Source organism: Pelophylax lessonae (assembly GCF_965119305.1).
Source record: "Pelophylax lessonae genome assembly, chromosome: 4".
Lineage (NCBI taxonomy): Eukaryota > Metazoa > Chordata > Amphibia > Anura > Ranidae > Pelophylax > Pelophylax lessonae.
In genome coordinates, this window is record NC_138771.1 from 529,998,467 (window position 1) to 530,023,951 (window position 25,485).

A 25,485-nucleotide genomic window follows, 5' to 3' on the forward strand; every position below is an offset into this window, starting at 1 on the left:
TGTATTATCAGCGCATACAAAAATAAAAGCTACTGTATGCATGAATAAAAGCTGCATTTAAAATAATAAAAAACAATATGATGTTCAAACTTTTGACTTCTTTCTTTAATAACTACATAACACAGTACTTGTACTTTTACTTTCAGTACTTGAGTAGCATTTTTTTTTTTCAAAACTACTGGTACTTTTACTTTCAGTACTTGAGTAGCAAAATTAAAAAAAAAAAACTACTTGCAACACTTAAGTACAAAAAATGTTGAATACTTTAGTACTTCTACTCAAGTCACTTTTTGATCGAGCACTTGTACTTTTACTCAAGTATGAGTTTCGAGTACTTTATACAACTCTGGGTATGAGATATGCATATTTATATTGGTCCAAACTGGTCCAATGTAACTGCAATAATGATCATACCTAGACTATGGCTTTACATATTTTTTCTAATTGCTGATCTTGTTGATAACAGGGATCAGAGGCGAATGGCCAGACTGGTTGAAGCAGTCATAATTGCTATGGGAGCTCGGATCACCGTCCTCTACAACTGTGGTGAGCAGTACATCTCACAATGGGCAACACCACAAGCTTTGAAATGGTTCAGCTACAACAGCAGAAGGCCATGGAAGGTCCACTCTTGTCACAAAGAGCAGAAAGCTGAGGCTGCAATGGACAGAAGCCAACCAAAACTGCCAAAGGCCAGAAAAATGTAGGCTGATCTGATGAATCTTGTTAAGGCACACATATGGTAGACCAGTCACCAGATCTAAAGGCAATACAACACCTTTGGAATCAGTTCAAATATGAAGCTGAAAAATCTGCAGAAATTGCATGATGAAATCATAACATAGACCAGAATCTTTACAGACACTATCTCCATTCACTTCTTTGACATGCTGTACCCCCCACCTAAAGCTCCCCAGCCATGGAAAAACGTTTTTTTTTAATCTAGGCATTAATAATGCAGATATATATCCACATGCAAGGGGCCTAAAGCTGAACTCTTAATTGCATAATTACATTGGCCCTACAAGCAATTTTCTATGGTCAGTATGCGGGGGGCAGCCACATGGCACAGGCCTTGGAATATTGTGGTGATCACTGTAGAAGCAGCGTCAATGTGGACCAATGTAAGTATGCAATTAAGAACATACCTGGAATTCAGCATTACCCTAAAGTTAGGAAAGTCTGAAAAATGTAAAACTAGTTTCAGAGGGGTGCACAACAAAGTGATTTCCTCTGAATAAGGATATTACAGCCTTTATGCTTTAAAAAGTTTTAAAGGGGCCGACATTTTGGTTTTAACATAAAACGGATAATTAGTATTGTTTTGTTATGAGTTTCATGGGTTGACCTTTGTAACAGGACTCAGCGTCACCATTGAAACCATAAAATAAAAATCTCTTTCTAAAGCAAACACTGCGCAGCCAAAGTAAACAGGAACACGGACCTATCTACAGACACTGATACCACACGGAGCTTGTAAACAGGCCCTTACGTACATTGATTCACGGATAATGTGCGCCATCTTGTTTGGGATCCTTCCCTCATATGCTCTGTTGAATTCATCGCCGATGACTGCCAACCTCTGACCGATCTGCACAGCAGAACTGTAAATGCAAGAAATCGAAAGGTTATGGGTCCTTGTAACTTCAATCAAAACAGTGTCATTCAACCCAAAACCTGTGAGCTTGAAGATTGTGGCCTTACCCCTTAGTAACCTCATCAATTCATAATGGGCCTACAGGGAAAATCTGCAGGAAAGAGCATCCTTTCATTATAATGCTCTCTGTAGTATCTAAGGAAGTCTAAGGAAGAAGAGTGGGAAGAGCACATATGACTTTATATGACCAGGAGGAATGAAAAGAAGAAAAAAAAAGGAAAAAGTATGTATGTAAACATTTTTTACTAAATAAAGGTCATTTTGGTCTGGGGTTTCAAAGGTTTGTGCAGATAACTGGACAGGCCAACCTAGACTTTATGTTTATGTTGACAGGATGAAAATCAAGCATCAGGCTGAATATAGACAGAGAAAAATCTACCACTGCTCACTTGCGGGCCTTTGCCTAGGACAAAAGGGTCATAAAGAGGCACATGAAGCCATGAACTGTACACTTTGTGGTATTTTTGCCCCTGTCTTGCTCTCTCTGTCTTGCACTTGTAGTTACATCCAACCATAAAAAAAAAAAACCCTGCAGAGACGGGGATGCAGAGGCTACTCAGAGAAGTAACAAGACTTTTAGTAGTTATCATGGGCGTCTGCAGGTAGGGCCCCCCCCCCCCCCCCCGGAATCTCAACTTTTCCTTTTAAGTGGTTGTTAAGCCACTTTTTACCATCCTTTCTGGTCTGTTTAATAATCCTGTGTGTCTGTGTTTTAAAGAAATAAGCCGTTCTTTACCAGTTTTCAGAGGGCCGAGCACCACTCACGTGACACTGTCAGCTCTCTCCACTCCCCATCTGATAGCTGCCTGCAGCGGGCGGGGCAAAGGATTCCTCACTGATGTCAGTCGGGAGGGGAGGAGGAGGGAAAGGAGGAGAGAGGCGGGGGGTCAAGTGAGCGGCGAGTAGCACTCTGAAAACTTGTAAAGAATGGCTTATTTTTATAAAATACAGATTCAGGGGCACACAGGATTATTAAACTTTAAATGAAACTACAGCAGCAGGAGGAGAGGGGGGGCAGGCACTGACACAGGAGCAGACAGCCAGGGAGGAAGGGGGGGGGGCAGAGGAGGACAGGAGAGCTGCGGATGATGAAGGCACGTAAACTGACCACAGTGTCAGGGCTCAGCAGCCATGGTATACCGTGGTCAGTTTACAGAGGGGAGGACATAGCCAGGCAGAATCAGCCAGGTATTTTAGGTGATAGAAGGGGCCAAATTACACAGCAAAGCACTGTGCTGTATAACATGCTTTAAGGGAACAGGATCAATTTCTTTCTTTTCTTTTTTTAGGTTAACAAAAATGCTTTGCTTTAAAAATAAATGCTCAAAATAAGTATAATGACTAAGCCCCTTCTCTTCATGACATTGTTGAAAAGTTGCAAAGCATGGGGGACCTTAAAATGATGCCCCCCCCCCCCCCCCTGAAAAATGTTCTGCGGACGCCCATTGTAGCTATTTCTTTGCCACCTCTCTTTTGTTTCCTGGTCAGTAATGTTGAGTAATAGCCCGGTGTATAAAAACATGCTGCCTACAATAATGCATTCTAGCTATACTTTTTGCATAAGAAGAGACATCTGTGCAAGATCATATTAAACAGTATGACATTTAAATACAGTCCTTCATACAGAACAAGAAGCCCATTTGAGGTTTTCATTTTACATCCAGGTATTGCTATACATGTCCAAACAACTCCTTTATAGCCAGTAACTTTGGTTCTTGGTACGCCATCTCCTTGGCCTTGTGAATAAGCAGGCCAGGTATTTCTGTATAGCAGAGAAGAATTTTGTGACCAGAGGCATAGGTTTATCCCTGAAACCCTGTAGGCATTTTGCTCAATCTGACTACAGTGGTATTATATAAAGCCTACAATAATACAGGGTGGACATCTGGACTTCAGTCCTGCCCAGTTTCTTGACTGGCATCAGATGATTATTGATTTAACCACTTGCCGACCGCCGCACGACTATTTATGGCGGCGGTCAGCCCCTCACAGGCAAAGTGACGTAGGACTAAGTCGCTAGCCTGCGAGCCTCTAGGGGGCGAGCGCGCGCCGCCGGAGGCGCGCTCCTGCCCCCGCTCGTTCCCTAACATGTCCGAGCGAGTGACCGGCGGACCCGATGTCCGTCGGTCACTCGCGATCTCCCCTTGGAGAGGGAGAAAGGCAGGCAGCTAATGTAAACAAAGCCGCCTGTCATTCTCCCCTGTGTAAGAACAGAGATCATACGGTCCCGCTATGTAGGATCGTATGACTCTGTTGTTACACCACTAGCCACACCCCTTTATGGTTAGAAGCACGCCCTTAGGGACACACTTAACCCCTTGATCACCAATAAAGTTAACCCCTTCCCTGCCAGTGTCATTTTTACAGTAACAGTGCATATGTATAGCACTGATTAACTGTAGTAATGTCACTGGTAACCCCAAAAGTGTCAAAAATGTCAGTCAAGGGTCCGATCTGTCCGCCGCAATGTCGCAGTCCCGCAAAAAAAAAAAAAAAAATCGCAGATCACCGCCATTACTCGTTAAAAAAAAAAAAAAACACCAAGAATGACAGAGATCTTTCCTGTAGTTAGTAGCTTCGATTACTTTTGTGCAAACCAATCAAAATACGCTTATTGTGATTTTTTTTTACCAAACATATGTAGCAGAAAACAAATTGGCCAAAAATGTTAAAAAATTTTTATTTTTACATTTTTTTGGGGGGGAATTTCATACAAAAAAATTTGAAAAATATTGTTGTTTTTTCAAAATTTACGCTCTTTTTTTGTTTATAGCGCAAAAAGTAAAAATCGCACAGGTAATCAAATACCACCAAAAGAAAGCTCTGTTTGTGGGAAAAAAAAAGGACGTCAATTTCATTTGGGTACAGCGTCGCACGACCACGCAATTGTCCGTTAAATTCACGCATTGCCGAATCGCAAAATAGGCCCTGGTCAGGAAGGGGGTAAAATCTTCCGGGGCTTAAGGGGTTAAAAGAGGCGTTTGTGAAAAAGCAAAAGGCCTGTGTGAGAAGCCTGAGAGGGAAGCTCAGCCACGTAACCATTCCTAGTCACTGTACAGAAGACAACAGCCCTAGAATCAGTACACAGCCAAGGAGTCAGAGAATAACAGTTTCCATTAGGGGTTCTATATACGCATGTGGTAAGCATTTCTTCTTAAGTAAGAACATACCTGAGGTTGGAGGTTTCAAAGCTGAGGAAGGACTGTTGCCTTCTGCTCACGTGGCTGTGGGAGCCAACATAACAGTTGGATGTGATATTTCCTGAGATGTTTTGGGACATGTCTGCAAAAAACACAAAAGGAGTCATCATGTTAAAGATACATTTTAGGAAAATGTATACATAAATTTTACTTTTTTTTAATTAAAAAAAAACATTTAATGTGTTTTCCGAAGAACATCTATTATGATGTGAATATGTCTTGATAAGAACTGACTGTAATCCATTGTACGGCACCACAAAACGCACTTGTAGGGTAAGCATTTTGAGTGAATCAGGGATCTTCTACATTGCACAGTGTTCTCAGAATATCCATTTAAAACATGCTTGCAGAAGGGAAGAGAACAGGTATGACCACATATGGGCTAACCACAGGATGGGGGTTTGTCCGGGATCAGACTTATCACTCAACTGCAATGTAGTACATGGGAGAGGTTGAGGCCATGGCTGCTTTATGTGGCAGGGTCTTCAAAATGGCTCAACAGCCTTTTACCATTCATTTATATCTCCTTCATTTTTGTTTCAGCCTTGTATTTAAGAGTTTACTTTAAAATTCGCTTTCAGGTATACAGAAAATAGATACATAAATGTCAGCCATTTAAAACCTTTTAACCACTTCCGGATCGCCCACCATGTATTTATGTCGCTACTTTGACGTTAAATACCAAGGTTATGGCAACAGATAGCTGCCATAACCCCCAGTATTTTTTTACACGGCGGGTGGTCTACTTTGACATAAAAGTGGTCCCAGGAGCAGATTCACCATGGGATCACTTTTATAGGTGGTGGGAGAGATGCCCGTCCCCCTCCTGCAGCTTCCCAGTCATTTTCCCTGCTTACCAGAGCCACCGGTAGCAGGAAAAACTATCTGATCCCCTCCCCTGGTCGGCAGGAAGTCGAGTGGCCCCCACTCGCCTCTTTGCCCTTGGAGGACCGGAGCGATGTCAAATGTCACTTCTGCCCAACGGACCTAAAGAGCCAAAATTTTGGCTTTTTAAAAAAAAATTAAATTTTATTGTAATTGCTTTAAAGTGTAAGTCCCCGTTCACACTAAGGCGACCTGTGAGGCGACCTGGTCGCCTCACAGGTCGCCTTCCATAGGGAAGCTGCGGACCCGTTCTAATAGGAGCGACACAAGTCGCTCCGACTTAGAAAAAGGGTCCGGAGCTTCTTTGGGGCGACCCGGAGGCGACCGCCATAGACTTCAATGTTATGAAGTCCGTGGCGGCCGCTCCGAGGTCGCGGCGCGCTGCCCGCACTGCGACCTCGGAGGTCGCCCCCCCAAGTCGGATCGCCCCAGTGTGAACGGGGCCTTAATGTAAGAACTTTCTGACCCCCAGATCTTACATTATAGAAGACCTACCCTGCTTATTTCTATTACAAGGGATGTTTACATTTTAAAAGTGATTAAACAATATATATATATATATATATATACATATATTTTTTAAAAGGACAGTCTAAAAATAAAAAATAAAAAAGTAAAATAAATAAGAAATTTTTTTTTAAAGCATCCCGTCCCTCTGAGCTCGCACGCAGAAGTGAACACTTATGCAAGTCGTGCCCACATATGTAAATGGTTTAAACCACCCATGTGAGGTATCGCCGCGATCGTTAGAGTGAGAGCAATAATTCTAGCACTAAGCCCCGGTTCACACTTGTGCGTGTGCGGGGTTCGCATGTAATGTCGGAGCGCACTGCTCCGACATTACATGCGATTGGCTGTGCGGTGCGAGTTTAGCCATACAGTTTGTATGGCTAAATTCGCACTGCAGCCGCACCAAACACGCACAGGACCCTTTTTTCTAGCCGCATCAGGATCGGATCGCACAGCGGTTCACACTTGTGCGATCCGATCCTGTGCGAACTGCACGATCGCACTGCGATATGCGATCAAACTGGGGGTGTCGTTAAGATTACATTGACACCCCCAGCGTATCACATATGGCAGTGTGAACTGCCGGGGGTGCGTGTGCGATGCGGGAACAGGCTGCGGATTCGCAGCCTTCCCACACTCGCATAAGTGTGAACCGAGCCTAAACCTCCAAGCTGGTAACCTGCAGAAATTTTTAAAGCGTTACATATGGAGATTTTCAAGTACCAAAATTTGTCGCCATTCCACGGTCGTGTGCAATGACATGTTAGGTATCAATTTACTTGGCGTAGCATTATCTTTCACAATATAGAAAAAAAATGGGCTAACTTTACTGTTTTCTTATTTTTAAATTTTAAAAAAAGTGTATTTTTTTAAAAAGAAATTGCGTTTGTAAGACCGCTGTGCAAATATATGGTGTGACATAAAGTATTGCAGCAATCTCCATTTTATTCTCTAGGGCCTTATTTTTTAACCTGTCATTTAGGCACTGCATTACTTTAACTGACAATTGCGCGGTCGTCCAACACTATACCAAAAAACAACTGATGTCCTTTTTTTCACACAAATAGAGCTTCCTTTTGGTTGTATTTGATCATCCCAGCGGTTTTTATTTTTTGCGCTACAAAAAAAAAACAACAATTTTGAAAAAAATATTTTTTACTTTCTGCTAGAAGACATATCCAATATAAAAAATGTAAAAAATCTAATTTATTCCTCGATTTAGGCCAATTTGTAGTCTGCTAAATATTTTTGGCAAAAAAAATCCCAATAAGCATATATTGATTGGTTTGCGCAAAAGTTGTAGCGTCTACGAACTATGGGATATGTTTACGGAATTTTTATTTATTTATTTTTTTTACTAGTAATGGCAGCAATCAGCGACTTATTGCGGGACTGTGACTTTCCAGCGGACAAATCGGACACCAAGTTACACTTTTGAAACTTTTTTGGAAAACCAGTCAGACGAATATAGTGATCAGTGCTATAAATATGCACCGTCGCTGTACTAATGACACTGTATTGGGGAAGGGGTTAACATCAGGGGCCATCAAAGGGTTAAATGCGCCCAAAATGTGCTTGGTTACTGTGGGGAGGTGCTTGTACTATGGAAAGGCAGAGATCTGTGTTCCTGCTTTGCAGAAACATAGGATCAATACCTTCCTTACTGACAGAATGGCAGTCTGCCTTGTTTACAAAGGCAGACCGCCGTTCTGCTTGTTTCCCAAACGATCGACGGGTCCCAGGGGACATCGTGTCCAACGGACCCGCTGATTGGCTGTGTGCAATCATAGTGGGAGTGGCTCGCCGGCAGTGCATGTGCACACCCCAGACCCAGAAGTGCTGGATTACATACTAGGTACGTGATCCAGCGCAGGAGAGCCTCTTGCCGCCGTATATATACAGTATACGGTCGGCAAGCAGTTAAAGGAGAAAATGGCACATCATACAGAAAAGAAACAAAAACCTTTGACGTGGCATATCGTAAAGAAATAAGACATATACAGTATCTCACCAAAGTGAGTACACCCCTCACATTTTTATAAATATTTTATTATACCTTTTCATGTGACAACACTGAAGAAATGACACTTTGCTACAATGTGAAGTAGTGAGTGTACAGCTTGTATAACAGTGTAAATTTTGTGTCCCCTCAAAATAACTCAACACACCGCCATTAATGTCTAAACTGCTGGAAACAAAAGTGATTACACCCCTAAGTGAAATTGTCCAACCAGGGCCCAATTTGCCATTTTTCCTCTCTGGTGTCATGTGACTCGTTAGTGTTACAAGGTCTCAGGTGTGAAAGAGGGTAAAGATGATGGACTGGCCAAGCATGTCTCCAGACCTAAATCCTATTAAGCATTTTTGGGGCATCCTCAAACGGAAGGTGGAGAAGCACAAGGTCTCTAACATCCACCAGCTCCGTTAAGTCGTCATGGAGGAGTGGCAACCTGTGAAGCTCTGGTGAACTCCATGCCCAAGAGGGTTAGGGCAGTGCTGGAAAAACTGAATTTTTGTAAAATCTTACCTGTAAAATTCCTTTCTCTGAGTCCTCCGACAGTCGCCGCCTCTTCATATTCGTCACATATGGGTATTAGACTTTGCTCCGAAGGAGTAGCTAGGCAACAGAATATGTTAACAATAAAGCTTTTAACATATCCCACCCTCAAGGGGTGGTCCCCTCAGTCAATACCCTCCTACTTCCTGCAACCATATCTCAGTTTTAGTGGAATAGCAGTAGAGTATACAACCAAACCCCAAAAGAGGGGCGGGGGCGGCGACTGTCGGAGGACTCAGAGAAAGGAATTTTACAGGTAAGATTTTACAAAAATTCCGTTTTCTCTTACGTCCTCCGACAGTCGCCGCCTCTTCATATTCGTCACATATGGGGACGTACCAAAGCAGTGCAAACATGAGGGGTGGGAAACGCATCCGCGCCGAAAGGCAACGCAGTCTCCGCATCAAAGAAAGGAACCTTACCAAAGGAAGGAAACCAGCTGGGCAACAGCAAAAAACAAGTGCTCAACAGGAGCAACAACCCAGGAAAAGACAAAAAAACCAGGGGATACAAAACTTATCCCAACAGCCAGGAGTCCCCAACAAGGGACCCTAGGGAACAGCCGCACTAAGAACCTTGCGGCCAAAGGAAGCATCCGCCGATGCCTGAACATCTACTTTGTAGAATTTTGTGAAAGTGTGCACGGTCGACCAAGTCGCCGCCTTACACACCTGGGCTACAGAAGCCCCATGACGACAGGCCCAAGACGTACTCAGAGATCTAGTAGAGTGCGCCTTCACAGGCACAGGGGGAACCTTCCCCTGCAAAGCATAGGCCTGTTCAATGGTCTGCCTGATCCATTTGGCGATGGTAGAGGCCGAAGCCGCCATGCCCTTCCGAGGACCCTCTGGAAGAACAAACAAGGAGTCCGTCTTTCGAAAAGACTCAGTCGATTTAAGGTAAACCCTTATCGCCCGAACAACATCCAGAGAATGCAATCTCACCTCCTTTGGATGTTTAGGCTTCGCGCACAACGAAGGCAAGACAATATCCTCATTAAGATGGAATTCCGAAACTCGTTTCGGAAGAAACGAAGGATTAGGTCGCAAGACCACCTTATCCAAATGAATAACCAGGTACGGAGACTTGCAGGACAAAGCCGCCAGCTCCGACACTCTGCGAGCCGAAGTGATCGCCACCAAAAAGGCGACCTTTTTGGACAACATAGACAACGAGATCTCCCTGATCTGTTCAAAAGGAGCACGTTGTAACACAGATAGAACGAGATTCAAGTCCCAAGGGGGCAGAGGATCCCGCCTAGGGGGGACCAGATGCCGCACACCCTGAACAAAAGTGCCAACCAAGGAGTTGGAAGCCACGGGACGTTGAAACAGAACGGCCAGTGCAGACACCTGACCCTTTATCGTAGCCAGCGCCAAACGCTGATCAACACCCGATTGAAGGAAAGACAGCACACGGGAAACCGAGTACGTGCGGGGTGAAAACCCCCTGGACTCACACCAGGCAAAATAGGCCTTCCAAGTACGGTAATAAACCTTCCCTGAGGAAGACTTCCTCGCGTTGATTAAAGTATGAACGACCTCTGGAGAGAGACCCCTCTCCTTCAGGACCTCGGTCTCAACAGCCAGGCCGTCAAAGCCAGCGACTGTAAAGCAGGATGGTATATCGGTCCTTGAGACAGTAGATCGTCTCGAAGAGGCAGACGCCACGGGGCGTCGACCGCCAGAGTCACGAGGTCTGCGTACCAGGACCGGCGAGGCCAGTCCGGTGCCACAAGAATCACCGTGCTGCGTTCCGAGTGCAACCTGCGAAGGAACCTGGACAGCAACTGAATCGGTGGAAACGCGTACATCAGCCTGTACTGATGCCACGGGGCCACTAACGCGTCCGACGCGTCTGCCCGAGGGTCGCGCGTCCTTGCCACGAACCTCTTCACCTTGTTGTTGAGACGAGACGCGAACAGGTCCACATCTGGAAGACCCCACTTCGCGCACAACATCTGGAAGACAGCCGGGTGGAGAGACCATTCCCCCTTATCCAGGGTCTGGCGACTCAGATAGTCCGCCTGCCAGTTCTCCACCCCCGGAATGTGAACCGCCGTTATCGCCGGGACATGAGTCTCGGCCCAAGACAGAATGTCGGCCACTTCTCGAGCCGCTCGGGCACTCCTGGTGCCCCCTTGGTGGTTGATGTAGGCCACCGCCGTGGCATTGTCCGTCTGCACCCGAACCGGGCAGCCCTGCAGCCGGTCCGTCCAGCGATGAAGACAGAGACTTATCGCACGCAATTCCAGAATGTTGATCGGAAGGGAAGACTCCCCCTCCGACCAAGTCCCCTGGGCGGACAGAACGCCCAGAACTCCACCCCAGCCCGACAGGCTGGCATCCGTGGTGATTACCGTCCACGAGATCGGACGAAACGACTTGCCCCCGGACACCAACGGGGACTGGAGCCACCACAGAAGGTTTTCTCTGGTGCGATGACTCAACGAGATTTGAAGATCCAGAGATTGAGGTCGCCCGTCCCACCTGGACAGGATCTCCGCTTGGAGACCCCGCGTGTGAAACTGGGCGAATGGAATCGCCTCGAAGGCCGAGACCATCAATCCCAGACATCTCATACACGTCCGCAGAGACGAGTGCGGAACGTCCCTGAGGGACCTGACTTCCTCCTGGAGAGTCCTGAGTTTGTCTTCCGGCAGGAAGACCTTCGCCTGCACCGAGTCCAGAATCATTCCCAGATAGGGAAGACGAACCGACGGACTCAGTGTCGACTTTGGAAAATTTATCGTCCAACCAAACTCCTGCAGAGTTTGCATCGTGACAGACAGGTACTTCTCCAGACCCTGGCTGGTCGCAGACCGAACCAGAATGTCATCCAGATACCCCAGGACAGAAACGCCCTGGGCCCTCAATAATGCCAGAACCGGTGCAAGCACCTTGGTGAAGACCCGCGGAGCCGAGGCGAGACCAAAGGGCAACGCCACGAACTGGTAGTGATCCTCCGCAATGGCAAATCGAAGGTATCTCTGGTGACCCTCGAAAATGGGGATGTGAAGATACGCATCCTTCAAATCGATGGAGGCCATGAATTCCCCCGGAACCAGGGCAGCCACCACCGACCGCAGGGATTCCATGCGGAACCTGCGAACCCGCACAGAGCGGTTCAGAGCCTTCAAGTCCAGAATTGGACGAACCTTGCCCTCCTTTCTGGGCACGGTGAACAGATTGGAATAAAACCCCCGAAACCTGTCCCGATGAGGCACCGGAACCACCACTCCCTGAGCCCTCAGGTCCCGCACCGCCAGGTGCAGGTCCCGCAAGCGCTCTGGAGACAGTTGAAGATTTGAGGGAAAAAATCTGCTCTCCGGCCGAGAGAGAAACTCGATCTTGTAACCAGATCGAACGATTTCCTGAACCCATCTGTCCCGCACACGGGCCAACCAGGGCTGAAGAAAACCGAGCAAGCGTCCCCCCACCCAAAAACTGGGTGAGGGCGCCCCTTCAGGCCGAACTGTTATGGGCTGCAGATCCGGATTGGCCGGACTTCTGTTTACCAGACCAGGGCTTCTTCTGAGAGCCTTGACCTTTGAACGGTTTGCCCTTGTAGTGCGGCCGAAAGGCACGAAAGGACCCCTGAGGGGGCCGAAAATTAGCATGCTTCTTCCCAGAAGCCCCCTTAGCCTTGGGGAAATGGGGCAAGAGAGTGCTCTTACCCCCGGTGATCCCCTTAATCAACACATCCAGGGACTCCCCAAAAAGGCGAGACCCATCATAAGGTAGATTGGCTAAGGTCTTACGTGAAGATTGGTCCACCGACCAACATTTTAACCAAACCAGGCGGCGAGACAACACCGCCACGCTGTGCACACGTGCAGCCAACGGAACCAGGTCCAGGTCCGCATCACACAGATACATGACACCCTGGTGGATTTGATCCACCATATCCAGGGTCGCCGGCGAGGCCGAGTCGGCCACTAGGACGCGCCTAAGCATCTGCGTCCAACTTGCGATCGCCTGGGCCGCCATGAGAGAAGCAAACAGAGCCTTAAGCATAGAACCCGTAACAGAATAAGTATGACGGGCAAGAGACTCCAGTCTCCTATCCGTGGCATCACGGAACACAGGGGAATCCTCTGCAGGAATCGCAGTGGCTTTGTTCAAAACCGCAATTGCGTGATCCACTGGGGGAGGCACACACCACCTTTCATCAGTGGAAGGCGAAAAAGGATAACGCAGCTTGAATCTACTTGGTACCGCAAAAGGTTTGCGCAGATTGCGCCATTGATCCTTAACAGCGCGCTGAAAATCATCATTGCAGGGAAAAAGCTGCGGCGTCCTGCGTTTTCTCTGCGTCCCATAAGCCGCCAAGGCAGCGGGGGGACACACTTCGTCCTGCAAACGCAGCGTTTGCTTAATGGAAGCAATCAACTCAAACATGATTGCAAGCTCTTCAGGCGAGCCAGGGGGAGAATTATCAACCCCCTCAACTTCAGCCTCCACCTCAGACCCCACTAGATCAAGAGAGGAGCGGGACATGTTAAAAGCTTTATTGTTAACATATTCTGTTGCCTAGCTACTCCTTCGGAGCAAAGTCTAATACCCATATGTGACGAATATGAAGAGGCGGCGACTGTCGGAGGACGTAAGAGAAATAATGGTGGCCACACAATATATTAACACTTTGCGCTCAATTTGGACATTTTCACTTAGGGGTGTACTCTTTTTGTTGCCAGCGGTTTAGACATTCATGGCTGTGTGTTGAGTTATTTTGAGGGAACAGCAAATTTACACTGTTATACAAGCTGTACACTCACTACTTTACATTGTAGCAAAGTGTCATTTCTTCAGTGTTGTCACATGTAAAGGTATAATAAAATATTTACAAAAATGGGAGGGGTGTACTCACTTTTGTGAAATACTGTACATACAATATCCAAGAAATATCCAGCATCATCACCCAGATATATGCAAACAGTTACTATAACATCCAAAGAATCAATCACAACAATCCAGATGTGAGAGCAACCTTATCATCCCATAGGGAAATGAGGAAGAATAAAAGAAAAGAAAAATAGAGAAATGGGGGGGGGGGGGGCTGAGAGAGATAATGAAAAGCACTAAAGGGAGACGGAAGGTCATAAAAAACATCAACACAGTTGCTAATGAGAAAGGAGAGTACATACTATATATAGATCCAATTCTACTGGGAAACCCATTGTTTCCAGACCTTGTCAAATGACCATGGGCAACCACGATTGATATATGTCATCTTGTACAGGGCAGCGCAGCATCATATATGGCTTCCCAGGACGACACAGTAGGGAGAGTAGGGAAGGACCATTTACAGAGCATTTCCTTTATGGCATAAAATAGTAGGTAAGAAATCAGTAGTTTAGTATGATGGGACCTTTTTGAGCATTATCATGGATCTCCAACAGGGCCAGCTCTGGAGATACAAGGACCCACAACTGAAAAAGCATGAATCCTAGGGCACTCCCAGAACGTGGAAATAAGAACCCTACATGCTGCTTTTTTACCCAGCACACACTAATGCTTATGTATGAACAAGTGTTTTCTATGTGTCCCCACCTTGAGCTTGGACTAATGTTTGCAGGTCAATGCAACTCATTGGACATGATGTGAATGAGCCACAACTGGCTAGTTTTTTTTTTTTTTTAATGGAAAGTAAACAAATAAATATGCAATAAATACTAATGGCGCTTTCCCACTGCATGGAACCGAACGGTTCGGCTCGCTTTTGTGCTTTTCCACTGCTGGTACCGCATGGAATGGTGTAGGAACGGTTCGGTGCGGTACGGCGGCGCTTTTCCACTGCATTGAACCGAAAGTTACGGCTCTCTAAAACAGTACCACCTCGATTGTGGTTCCAAGAGGTACCATACCGGTACCATATCCCACAATCCTTTGCATGCAGTCACTACTAGCCACTGATTGGTCAGAGAATCGTTGTTATCCCACCCACTTAACTTTAGTACTACTTTAGTGGAAAAGCAAACCATACCGTACCGTACCGAACCATTCCAACACCGTACCATGCGGTACCAGCAGTGGAAAAGCAAACCGGGCCAAGCAGGGCCGAGTAGAGCCGAGCCGGTACTTGCAGTGGAAAAGTGCCATAAGTGGCTGATATGCTGCACTCTCCCTCCCCTCCTGTCTGCTTTGTCTGTACGTAAATCCATCTCCAGGTAATTAGACTGTATAGATGTCATCAAACAATAAAATGAATTCTATTTTGGGGCACATTTTCTCTTTGTTAGGAAATAAGGTGTATTGTGCGTGGAGCAGAGGGTGCTGCTATCTGGCCATAGACTGTCTCCAGACATGTACACAGCTTTGCAGCACAAAGACTATTCTGCACGTCGCTGAACACCTGTCACTCTAATTGCCTTCTTCCCACAGGCTAAAACAGAAGCCACCATTGTGTTATCCTCTGTCCCCAGATCACACGTCATGTCAGCTGAGAGGGTTCACATTAAACTGAACTCATGATCCAAACACAGAGTGTTCACATCAATCCCCAGCACTGATCCTTAAAGAGCCCCTTCATGCAATTGATTACATTCAGGAAACCCTGTGACAGTCAGGAAGCCCACTCGGCTTAGTGCATTTGTCCTTTTTGGCTCCCTACCCTGACTTAAAGAAGAATTCCTGGTATGGATATTTTATACAGCCTGGACCAGTGTAATGCCTCGTACACACGCAACGATTATCGGCCGACCGATCGTCCGACTTTTGTCCAGAGTGGTGTTTTGTTGGTTGGAATGTGCCTAGGCTGCACACGAATTTTCTCGGCCAACAAAAATCTACTTCAGAAGTGATGTCATGTGATGGTTTACTTTCCGTGTGTTTTTTCTTCTCTGAGCATGCCCAGTCTTGCTCATCAGATTTTTTTTCTGCCGAAATCTGTACTGACTGACGGAAAATCGGCCGTTGTGTTGACGGGCAACAAAAATTTTATAGCATGTACACCAGATTTTATTCAGCCGAAAAGTCGGAGTCGGTTGTCGAAAGCATCATACTAACAAGCCGAAAATCGGTCACGTTGGCCGAAAATTCCCGGCCAATAATCGATGCGTGTGTACGAGGCATAACTATGTGTATACCATACCTGGTCGATGCCCCTGGAAGCTGGAAATCACTGAAGACCATTATTTCAATGATCTTCACTTGCTTTTGGGTCCTATGCCAAGCAGCTGCTCTGCTACATTCTTATCACAGGAGGTCACCGGCTTGAAACGGGCACTTTTGTGTTTTCCAGATTTCAGAGACATCAGCCAGGTATGGTATATACATAAATACATTGGTTCAAGCTGGAGCAATGAACTTATGTATATAATATCCATACCTGGAATTCATCTTTAACCAAGCCCACTCTGCCCAGCCCTTCCTGAATGTGATCCAAGGGTCGCAGACTTTGGTGTTTGTTTACATTCTGCACTGAAGGTTTGCAGAGTGCTGGCCGCACCTGAGTAGTACATCAGCAGAGATGTCTATAGGTCTGAGTCTACAGGCCGCATAGTATTCTATAGGGAGCTATCAAGCAGGTGCTGTTGGGACCCTACAGACTTTTGGCATTGGATGTAAATAAACACTGGAGGCACCAACTGTTATGGGCCATACACACTATAAGATTTTCTGAAGACTTTTTCCTTCAGATTTACCAAAACCATATAATATGAGGTCAAACCTAAACACTTTCAATTTGTATGCAATCTGGCAGACCCTTGCACTACATAGAAAAGGTAAATCTGAAGGAAATCTAACCACAAAAGTTGGATGGTGTGTATCCAGCTTTAGGCCCCTTTGACACATGTGGACCATTCATTTCATCAGTTCAGTCACGTCAAAATGGATGAAGTAATCATCAGTTTTTCATCAGTGGTCATCAGTTTTTCATCAGTTTTTCATCAGTGGTCATCAGTTTTTCATCAGTTTTTTTTACATCCACTACCAATGCAAAAACGGATGAAAAACTGACCATTTGGCCCCTTTAACACGGGCTTTCTGATCCGGTCCGCCTGTCAGTTTTTCAGGCGGACCCGATCGGATGCTCCATACAGCCCTATAGAGCGGCGGATGTCAGTGGAGACATCTCCACTGACACTCGCTGCTATCCGATCCAATCCCGTCTGTGAACTCCGGACGGATGGAAACCCTATTTTTTATCCGTCTGGAGGATCGGATAGGATCGGATGACGGGCGGTCCGCTCTCATCCAATCTCCCATAGAGGAGAGCGGGGCTCTGACAGCTCCGTCTCTGCAAAGTAAGCGGAGACGCAGCGGTCATCCACCTGCTCAGCGGGGATAAGCGGATCGATCCCTGCTGAGCAAAACGGAGTCCGTCGGGCACACCACCTGTGTGAAAGGGGCCTATGTCAGTTTACATCCGTTTTTTGTCCGATCCGTTTTTTAACGGAACAAAAAAAACTTTGATCAGTTAAAAAAAATGGATGATGACGGATGCGGATGTAAACTGATGTAAATGGATGACCATCCATTTACATCCGTTTTTCCATAGAGATGCATTGATGTCCGTTTTTCATCCGTCAACAGATGAAAAACAGACAAACCAACAGCATGTGTAAAAGGGGCCTTAGATTGAGATCAGTATGAATTTGGGGGGAGCGGAGGCTAGGTTAGACCAGGGAAGGGAGGCAAAAATCATAAGTGCACTTGCTTTTAACCGGTTGCCGACCGCCGCACGACTATATACTGCGGCGGTCAGCCCCGGCCAGGCAGAGTGACGTATCGGTACGTCACTCGCCTGTCACTAAATTGCGAGCCTATCGCGGGCGGGCGCGCGCCCGCCGAGGCGCGCGCCCGCCGCGGCTCGTTCACAGACAAGTCAGTGCGTGTGACCGGCGGACTCGATGTCCGCCAGTCACACTGCGATCGCTCCTGTGAAGGGAGAAAGACAGAGCGGCTTGTGTAAACAAGCTGCCTGTCAGTTCTCCCTGTGTAAAAGTGAAGATCTGACCGTTCTACTATGTAGAACGGTTGATCTTTGCTTTTACACCAATAGCAATGTCCCTGCACAGTTAGAAGCACGCCCCTAGGACACACTTAACCCCTCCCTGTCCAATAAAGTTAACCCCTTCCCTGCCAGTGTCATTTTTGCAGTAACAGTGCATATGTATAGCACTGATTACTGCAGTAATGTCACTGGTACCCCCAAAAGTGTCAAAAATGTCAGTCAAGGGTCCGATCTGTCCGCCGCAATGTCGCAGTACCGAAAAAAAAATCGCAGATCGCCGCCATTACGCGTTAAAAAAAAAAAACACCAAAAATGACAAAAATCTTTCCCTTTGTTAGTAAACGCGATAACTTTTGCGCAAACCAATCAAAATACGCTTTTTGCGATTTTTTTTACCAAACATAGGTAGCATAAAACAAATTGGCCGAAAAATGTTAAAAAAATTTTGATTTTTACTTTTTTTTTGGGGAATTTCATATAAAAAAATGTGAAAAATATTGTTATTTTTGCAAAATTTACGCTCTTTTTTTGTTTATAGCGCGTGATCAAAAAATCGCACAGGTGATCAAATACCACCAAAAGAAAGCTCTGTTTGTGGGAAAAAAAGGACGTCAAATTCGTTTAGGTACAGCGTCGCACGACCGCGCAATTGTCCGTTAAAGTCACGCAGTAAAAAATCGCAAAAAAACCCCTGGTCCTTTAGCAGCCAAATCCTCCGGGGCTTAAGTGGTTAAAGTGTACTTATCCTTTAGACCGCATTCACACTGAAGCGGCACGACTCCTGCACGACTTCGGGGGCAACCTGTGAAGTCCCGTGCACCGCGACTTTGGTGTGACTTGCCCGGACTTCACATAATGGAAGTCAATGCAAGTCGCCTCCAGGTCGCCCTGAAGTAGTACAGGACCCTTTTTCTAAGTCGGAGCGACTTGTGTTACTCCTATTAGAACGGTCGCCTGAACAGTCGCGGTAGTGTGAATGGAGCCTTAAAGAAACTTTTGTTCTTTTGCCCTGAAAGTCTCCACCTAATGGCTTTTCCCAATGCACTTCTATTACTCGCACTCCACTGCTGAATGGTAGTGTACCAATGCACGTAATGTATGTGAATGGGCCCTGCCGCCCCATTATGTGAAAATGTGCTAATTTCCTGGCTGCCATTCTCAACTAATGGCTTCAATACTGAATTCTGAGTGAATGAAAGCTTGCATATATGGACTTCTGATTTTTTCTTTTTTTTTTTTTTTAACTACCCCGGGCTAGGTGCATGTTCCAAGTCAATGACTCACAATTCATAGAAGCCATTACATCAGGCACGACAGCCAGGCAGAATGCATTTTCAGAAGACCAATAGAAGCCTCTATTTTTCTCCTGACAGATATCTCCTTGTAATATATCCTGTATAGCCAGATGTTATCTGCTTGCAAGCTTTTGCTCCAAGGCTTCAGGACCAGAACATGTCAATTGTATCCCATACTGGACATGGCGAATCCCTGAATGGCGTTTACATCCCCTTAGATTGGACTTTGTTCATATGATGACAGAAAAGAACGTTCATTACTATAAATGCTGAGATAAATAAACAATGTAGTTGCCTTGCAGGCTATAAATCTCTCACACACAAAATAAATTTACAGTTACAGCAGATGCAGACAGAAAGTCCCTAGAGGCAAAACCGTCGCAATCGCCTCCAACTTCCTGTTTATTAAGAAATCGCATTAAATTGGTCTTTTCACACCAAAATCTGGAGCGGACAGCAGGAGAAGGGAGCCCATGGAATATTGTGTACAGGATAATACACTCAGAATTCCTACTGTACATCTTATATTCCTATACTATAAATTAAAATGGGCATTTTATTAGCATGAAATGTCTAAAGGAATACATGCCTGACACGTCATTACATACAATAGCAGTATCATTTTTCAGAAAAGCTGACAATTTTATCATAAAAAACCCCCATATCTGTGGGCTCCAGCTGAGGGACTTCGCCTAGGCTGAGATGATGTTATCAGTCTGCTACAGAGAGGAGGAAGCACTTTGGCTCCTCTCCCTCAGTGATCAGACTGCAACCATGCAACATTGTAAAACAGGTCACAAGGTGAGAGCCTCTAGCAGGGGTTAATCTGTGTCAGACATTTGTGAACACAGCCACAAATTGCACAGGCACCAGGATTGACAAGGCTGTGTCATCTTAGAGCTAGTATCTCAGTCCAGGAGGTAGACAGTGACTCTGGAAGATACTCGAATAAAGATGGTGCCATTCTTCTGGAGAGGAAAGCAGATGAAGGCATTATCAGGGAGAGTGAGCTCTTTGGGAGGTGCTAAATACTTGGAAGTGTTGCATGGACACACTACTTAGCATACTTCATTTACATTGACCCGATCACCAAACTGCAGTGCCTATGCCTGTAAAGTAGGGTGACCAGATGTCCCTGGTCCTGTACCCAGCGCTCTGTGTATTATGCAGTCCTGTGCCCAGCACTCTGTTAATTATGCAGTCCTGTGCCCAGCGCTCTGTTAATTATGCAGTCCTGTGCCCAGCGCCCTGTATTATGCAGTCCTGTACCCAGCGCCCTGTGTATTATGCAGTGCTGTGCCCACCGCCCTGTATTATGCAGTCCTGTACCCAGCGCCCTGTGTATTATGCAGTCCTGTACCCAGCACTCTGTGTATTATGCAGTCCTGTACCCAGCGCTCTGTGCATTATGCAATGCTGTGCCAAGCGCTCTGTGCATTATGCAATGCTGTGCCAAGCGCTCTGTGCATTATGCAGTCCTGTGCCCAGCGCTCTATATATTATGTAGTCCTATGCTCACCTATCTGTGTATTATTCAGTCCTGTACCCAACGCTCTGTGTATTATGCAGTCCTGTACCCAGCGCTCTGTGTATTATGCAGTCCTGTACCCACCGCCCTGTGTATTAGGCAGTCCTGTACCCACCGCCCTGTGTATTATGCAGTCCTGTACCCAGCGCTCTGTGTATTATGCAGTCCTGTACCCACCGCCCTGTGTATTATGCAGTCCTGTACCCACCGCCCTGTGTATTATGCAGTCCTGTGGCCAGCGCTCTGAATTATGCAGTCCTGTGCCCAGTGCTCTGTGAATTATGCAGTCCTGTACCCACCTCCCTGTGTATTATGCAGTCCTGTGCCCAGCGCCCTGTGTATTATGCACTCCTGTGCCCAGCACTCTGTGCATTATGCAGTGTTGTGCCCAGCGCTCTGTACACTATGCAGTCCTGTGCCCAGCGCTCTGTACACTATGCAGTCCTGTGCATTATGTAATGCTGTGACCAGCGCTCTGTGCATTATGCAATGCTGTGCCAAGCACTCTGTGCATTATGCAGTCCTGTGCCCAGCGCTTTATATATTATGTAGTCCTATGCCCAGCGCTCTGTGTATTATGCAGTCCTCTACCCAACGCTCTGTGTATTATGCAGTCCTGTACCCATCGCTCTGTGTATTATGCAGTCCTGTACTCACCACCCTGTGTATTATGCAGTCCTGTACCCACTGCCCTGTGTATTATGCAGTCCTGTACTCACCACCCTGTGTATTATGCAGTCCTGTACCCAGCGCCCTGTGTATTATGCACTTCTGTGCCCAGCGCTCTGTGCATTATGCAGTGCTGTGCCCAGTGTTCTGTGTATTATGCAGTCCTGTACCCACCTCCCTGTGTATTATGCAGTCCTGTACTCACCGCCCTGTGTATTATGCAGTCCTGTACCCAGCGCCCTGTGTATTATGCACTTCTGTGCCCAGCGCTCTGTGCATTATGCAGTCCTGTACCCAGTGCTCTGTGTATTATGCAGTCCTGTACCCACCTCCCTGTGTATTATGCAGTCCTGTACCCACCGCCCTGTGTATTATGCAGTCCTGTGCCCAGCGCTCTATATATTATGTAGTCCTATGCCCAGCGCTCTGTGTATTATGCAGTCCTGTATCCAGCGCTCTGTGTATTATGCAGTCCTGTACCCAGCGCTCTGTGTATTATGCAGTCCTGTGCCCAGCGCTCTGTGCACTATGCAGTCCTGTGCCCAGCGCTCTGTGCACTATGCAGTCCTGTACCCAGCGCTCTGTGTATTAGGCAGTCCGGTGTCCAGCGCTCTGTGCATTATGCAGTGCTGTGCCCAGCGCTCTGTGCATTATGCAGTGCTGTGCCCAGCGCTCTGTGCACTATGCAGTCCTGTGCCCAGCGCTCTGTGTATTAGGCAGTCCGGTGTCCAGCGCTCTGTGTATTATACAGTCCTGTGCCCAGCGCTCTGTGCATTATGCAGTGCTGTGCCCAGCGCTCTGTGCACTATGCAGTCCTGTGCCCAGCGCTCTGTGTATTAGGCAGTCCGGTGTCCAGCGCTCCGTGTATTATGCAGTCCTGTACCCAGTGCTCTGTGTATTATGCAGTCCTGTACCCACCTCCCTGTGTATTATGCAGTCCTGTACCCACCGCCCTGTGTATTATGCAGTCCTGTGCCCAGCGCTCTATATATTATGTAGTCCTATGCCCAGCGCTCTGTGTATTATGCAGTCCTGTATCCAGCGCTCTGTGTATTATGCAGTCCTGTACCCAGCGCTCTGTGTATTATGCAGTCCTGTACCCAGCGCTCTGTGTATTATGCAGTCCTGTGCCCAGCGCTCTGTGTATTATGCAGTCCTGTACCCAGCGCTCTGTGTATTATGCAGTCCTGTGCCCAGCGCTCTGTGCACTATGCAGTCCTGTGCCCAGCGCCCTTTGTATTATGCAGTCCTGTACCCACCGCCCTGTGTATTATGCAGTCCTGTGCCCAGCGCTCTATATATTATGTAGTCCTATGCCCAGCGCTCTGTGTATTATGCAGTCCTGTATCCAGCGCTCTGTGTATTATGCAGTCCTGTACCCAGCGCTCTGTGTATTATGCAGTCCTGTACCCAGCGCTCTGTGTATTATGCAGTCCTGTGCCCAGCGCTCTGTGCACTATGCAGTCCTGTGCCCAGCGCCCTTTGTATTATGCAGTCCTGTACCCAGCGCTCTGTGTATTAGGCAGTCCTGTGCCCAGCGCTCTGTGTATTAGGCAGTCCGGTGTCCAGCGCTCTGTGCATTATGCAGTGCTGTGCCCAGCGCTCTGTGCATTATGCAGTGCTGTGCCCAGCGCTCTGCACTATGCAGTCCTGTGCCCAGCGCTCTGTGTATTAGGCAGTCCGGTGTCATTTGCCAATAAAAAAAAAAAATGTCCCAGAATTTCATTTTAAAAATCTGGTCACCCCACTGTAAAGCAAACAGTATATACTTACCTCTCCTGCGACACTCATTGTCTTGTGCTGTTGTATTTAAGAATAATCGCTGGGTAAAATTTCTTTTAAAGAGGTTGTACACCGAGAAAAAAATTTTCTCTCTTCTTTACATCCTGAAAGAGAAACCCATAATGAGCTAGTATGCATCGCATACTAGCTCATTATGAAATACTTACCTTAGAACGAGCCCCCGCCATGCCGTCCGCTTACCTGTATGACGGGCGACATGTATAGTCGCCCGTCTTCCGGGATCGCGGCATCCGGCCATCTGATTGGCCGGAGCCGCGGTGACGTCACTCCCGCGCACGCGCGCGGGAGCCGACGGTCACGGCACGGGGCTCTGAAGGAACGGCACGATCTGCCGTTCCTTCAGAGCGCATGCACCAGTGACGTCACTGGCTGCATTATAGGTAAATATCTCCTAAACGGTGCAGGTTTAGGAGATATTTACAGTACCTATAGGTAAGCCTTAATATATGCTTACCTATAGGTACAACTTCCTGAGGAGGGTTTACTTCCTCTTTAAAACCAACATTTTTGTATGTGCCAATTTACTGTGCCCCTGCCCCCTCACCAGTTCCTATGTTACTATAGGATGTAGTAGGTGATGTGGGGGTCACTGATCAATGTACAACTCCAACAGATGCAGGATGATAGCAGAAGGCTCACATACAATACGAAAACTGCATTTGCCAAAGCCAGTTGTTCTTTATAGACTTATATTTGCTACATGCCAACCATTACACCATTAATAGAGATTATAGAACTAGATGAACAAAAAATATAACATACACACAGGCACCTGCTGTCTAATGCTATACATTATACAATCTAATTGTACAATCTCTGCCCAACGTTCTTTAGAATTACCAAAACTATGCAGTATGAGGACAATCCTAAGCAAACAATTACATTCATTTTGAATCAGACAGGCCTTTGCACTACACAGTTGATATAAATCTAAAGAAGATTGTACAGGTTTGTAAGAATTCAATCAGGCACATCGGTAATTGCCTTTGATATTTCAATCAAAAGCACAGAAGAATCAAATGTTTAAAATATTTTTTTGCAGTGCTTTTATTTCCATAAATTATTTTTATTCACTTGCCATGTGTCTTTGAACTTGCTAGAAAATTTGACTACTCCAGGAAGAGTCAGCTCCCTAGCACTGCCATCTCCCGCCTTATATGTCATAGCCCTCTGCTCTTCTGGGAGTGTTTAATTACTGTCTGTGCTGGCCCAGCTCCTTCCCTCACATCCCTAGTAGTGTTGGGCGAGTATTTCAGGCTGAGCAAAAGTTCAGCCTGAACATCGCCTGTTCGCCTGCCGAGCACCCCACAAAGCACTGCACGCTGCAAAGTGCATTCTAAGCCCTGATTGGGAAAAGTGCGGCATCCTTTACAATGGATGAGCCATCAGCTGTTAACGGGCTTTCCCGCTGACAGCTAAATGAAAAAAAAAAAAGTGTGGGGTTTCCTTCATAATCCATACCAAACCCTTATCCAAGCATGCAGCCTGGCAGGCCAGGACCAGGAAAGAGGGTGGGGAACGAGTAAGCCGCCCCCCCCTCCTGAACCATACCAGGCCCCTTGTTGATGGGGACAAGGGCCTCTTCCCCACAACCCTGGGCTGTGATTGTGGGGGTCGTTGGGCATGGAACTTTTCATAATAAGCGTGGGGTACATTGTATCTCTATTCATTCACCAAAAAGGTGTAAAAATAATATAAAATGACTTTTATTCCTATTACAAGGAATGTATACATTCCTTATAGTAGGAATAGGACATGAGAGGTCCTCTTTATGGAGAGATAATAAATCCCCACATCTCTCCTCTATGCTGGAAAGCCTTAGATAAAAAAAAAAGATCTTAGGCTTTCCAGGAAACAAAATGACGGTGTTTACATCTGCCGGCGCCAGAAGTGACGTTGTGAATTTTTACATTGATACATGTCCCCAAGGGCAGTACCTGGGTCCCCATATCCTTTTGATCTCCAAAAACTTGCATATAAGCCTTCAAAATGGGGACTTTTGACTTTTCAAGTTCGGGTCCCAAAAACTTTAATAGAGTTTGCGGCTCAGGTCCGAATTTTACATGTTCGGGAGTTCTGGTGCTAACTGAACAGGGGGGTGTTTGGCCCAACAATACTCCCTAAAAAACCTTTTATGCAGCTGCTAAAGAAAGAGTTATGTTGAATATTGCGATGCTCATGGATAGGTTGCGCTTTTTATCCATATGTACAATGTGAGTGTATGATTGCTAGTTTTCAACCCTTTTTATAATTAAAACGATATGGCACTATATGAGGCCTTTTTGAATTTTGGGTACTGTTGTAATGACCATGATCTATTGGTGAGACAGTGATTGTTCCAGGTTATAGATGTACTGTATATTCCGTGCAGATTTGACCTACCTATAATTTGGAGGTCACAACTGTCAGTGAATGCAGTTTGA

The 25,485-nt window shown here is 46.4% G+C and overlaps 1 protein-coding gene across 1 annotated transcript in view; it reads right to left on the reverse strand.

The window, feature by feature from the left end:
• The window catches only part of LOC309553272 (uncharacterized protein), a 50,662-nt gene that overhangs the window by 13,737 nt on the left and 11,440 nt on the right, over nt 1-25,485 (reverse strand). The window contains exons 3-4 of the mRNA XM_082254274.1: nt 4,828-4,939; nt 1,497-1,604 (exon numbers count right to left, since the gene is read on the reverse strand). Of these exons, the coding sequence (XP_082110400.1) occupies nt 1,497-1,604; nt 4,828-4,937 (218 nt within the window). The 5' untranslated portion in view covers nt 4,938-4,939. The remainder of the gene's footprint in view (nt 1-1,496; nt 1,605-4,827; nt 4,940-25,485) is intronic.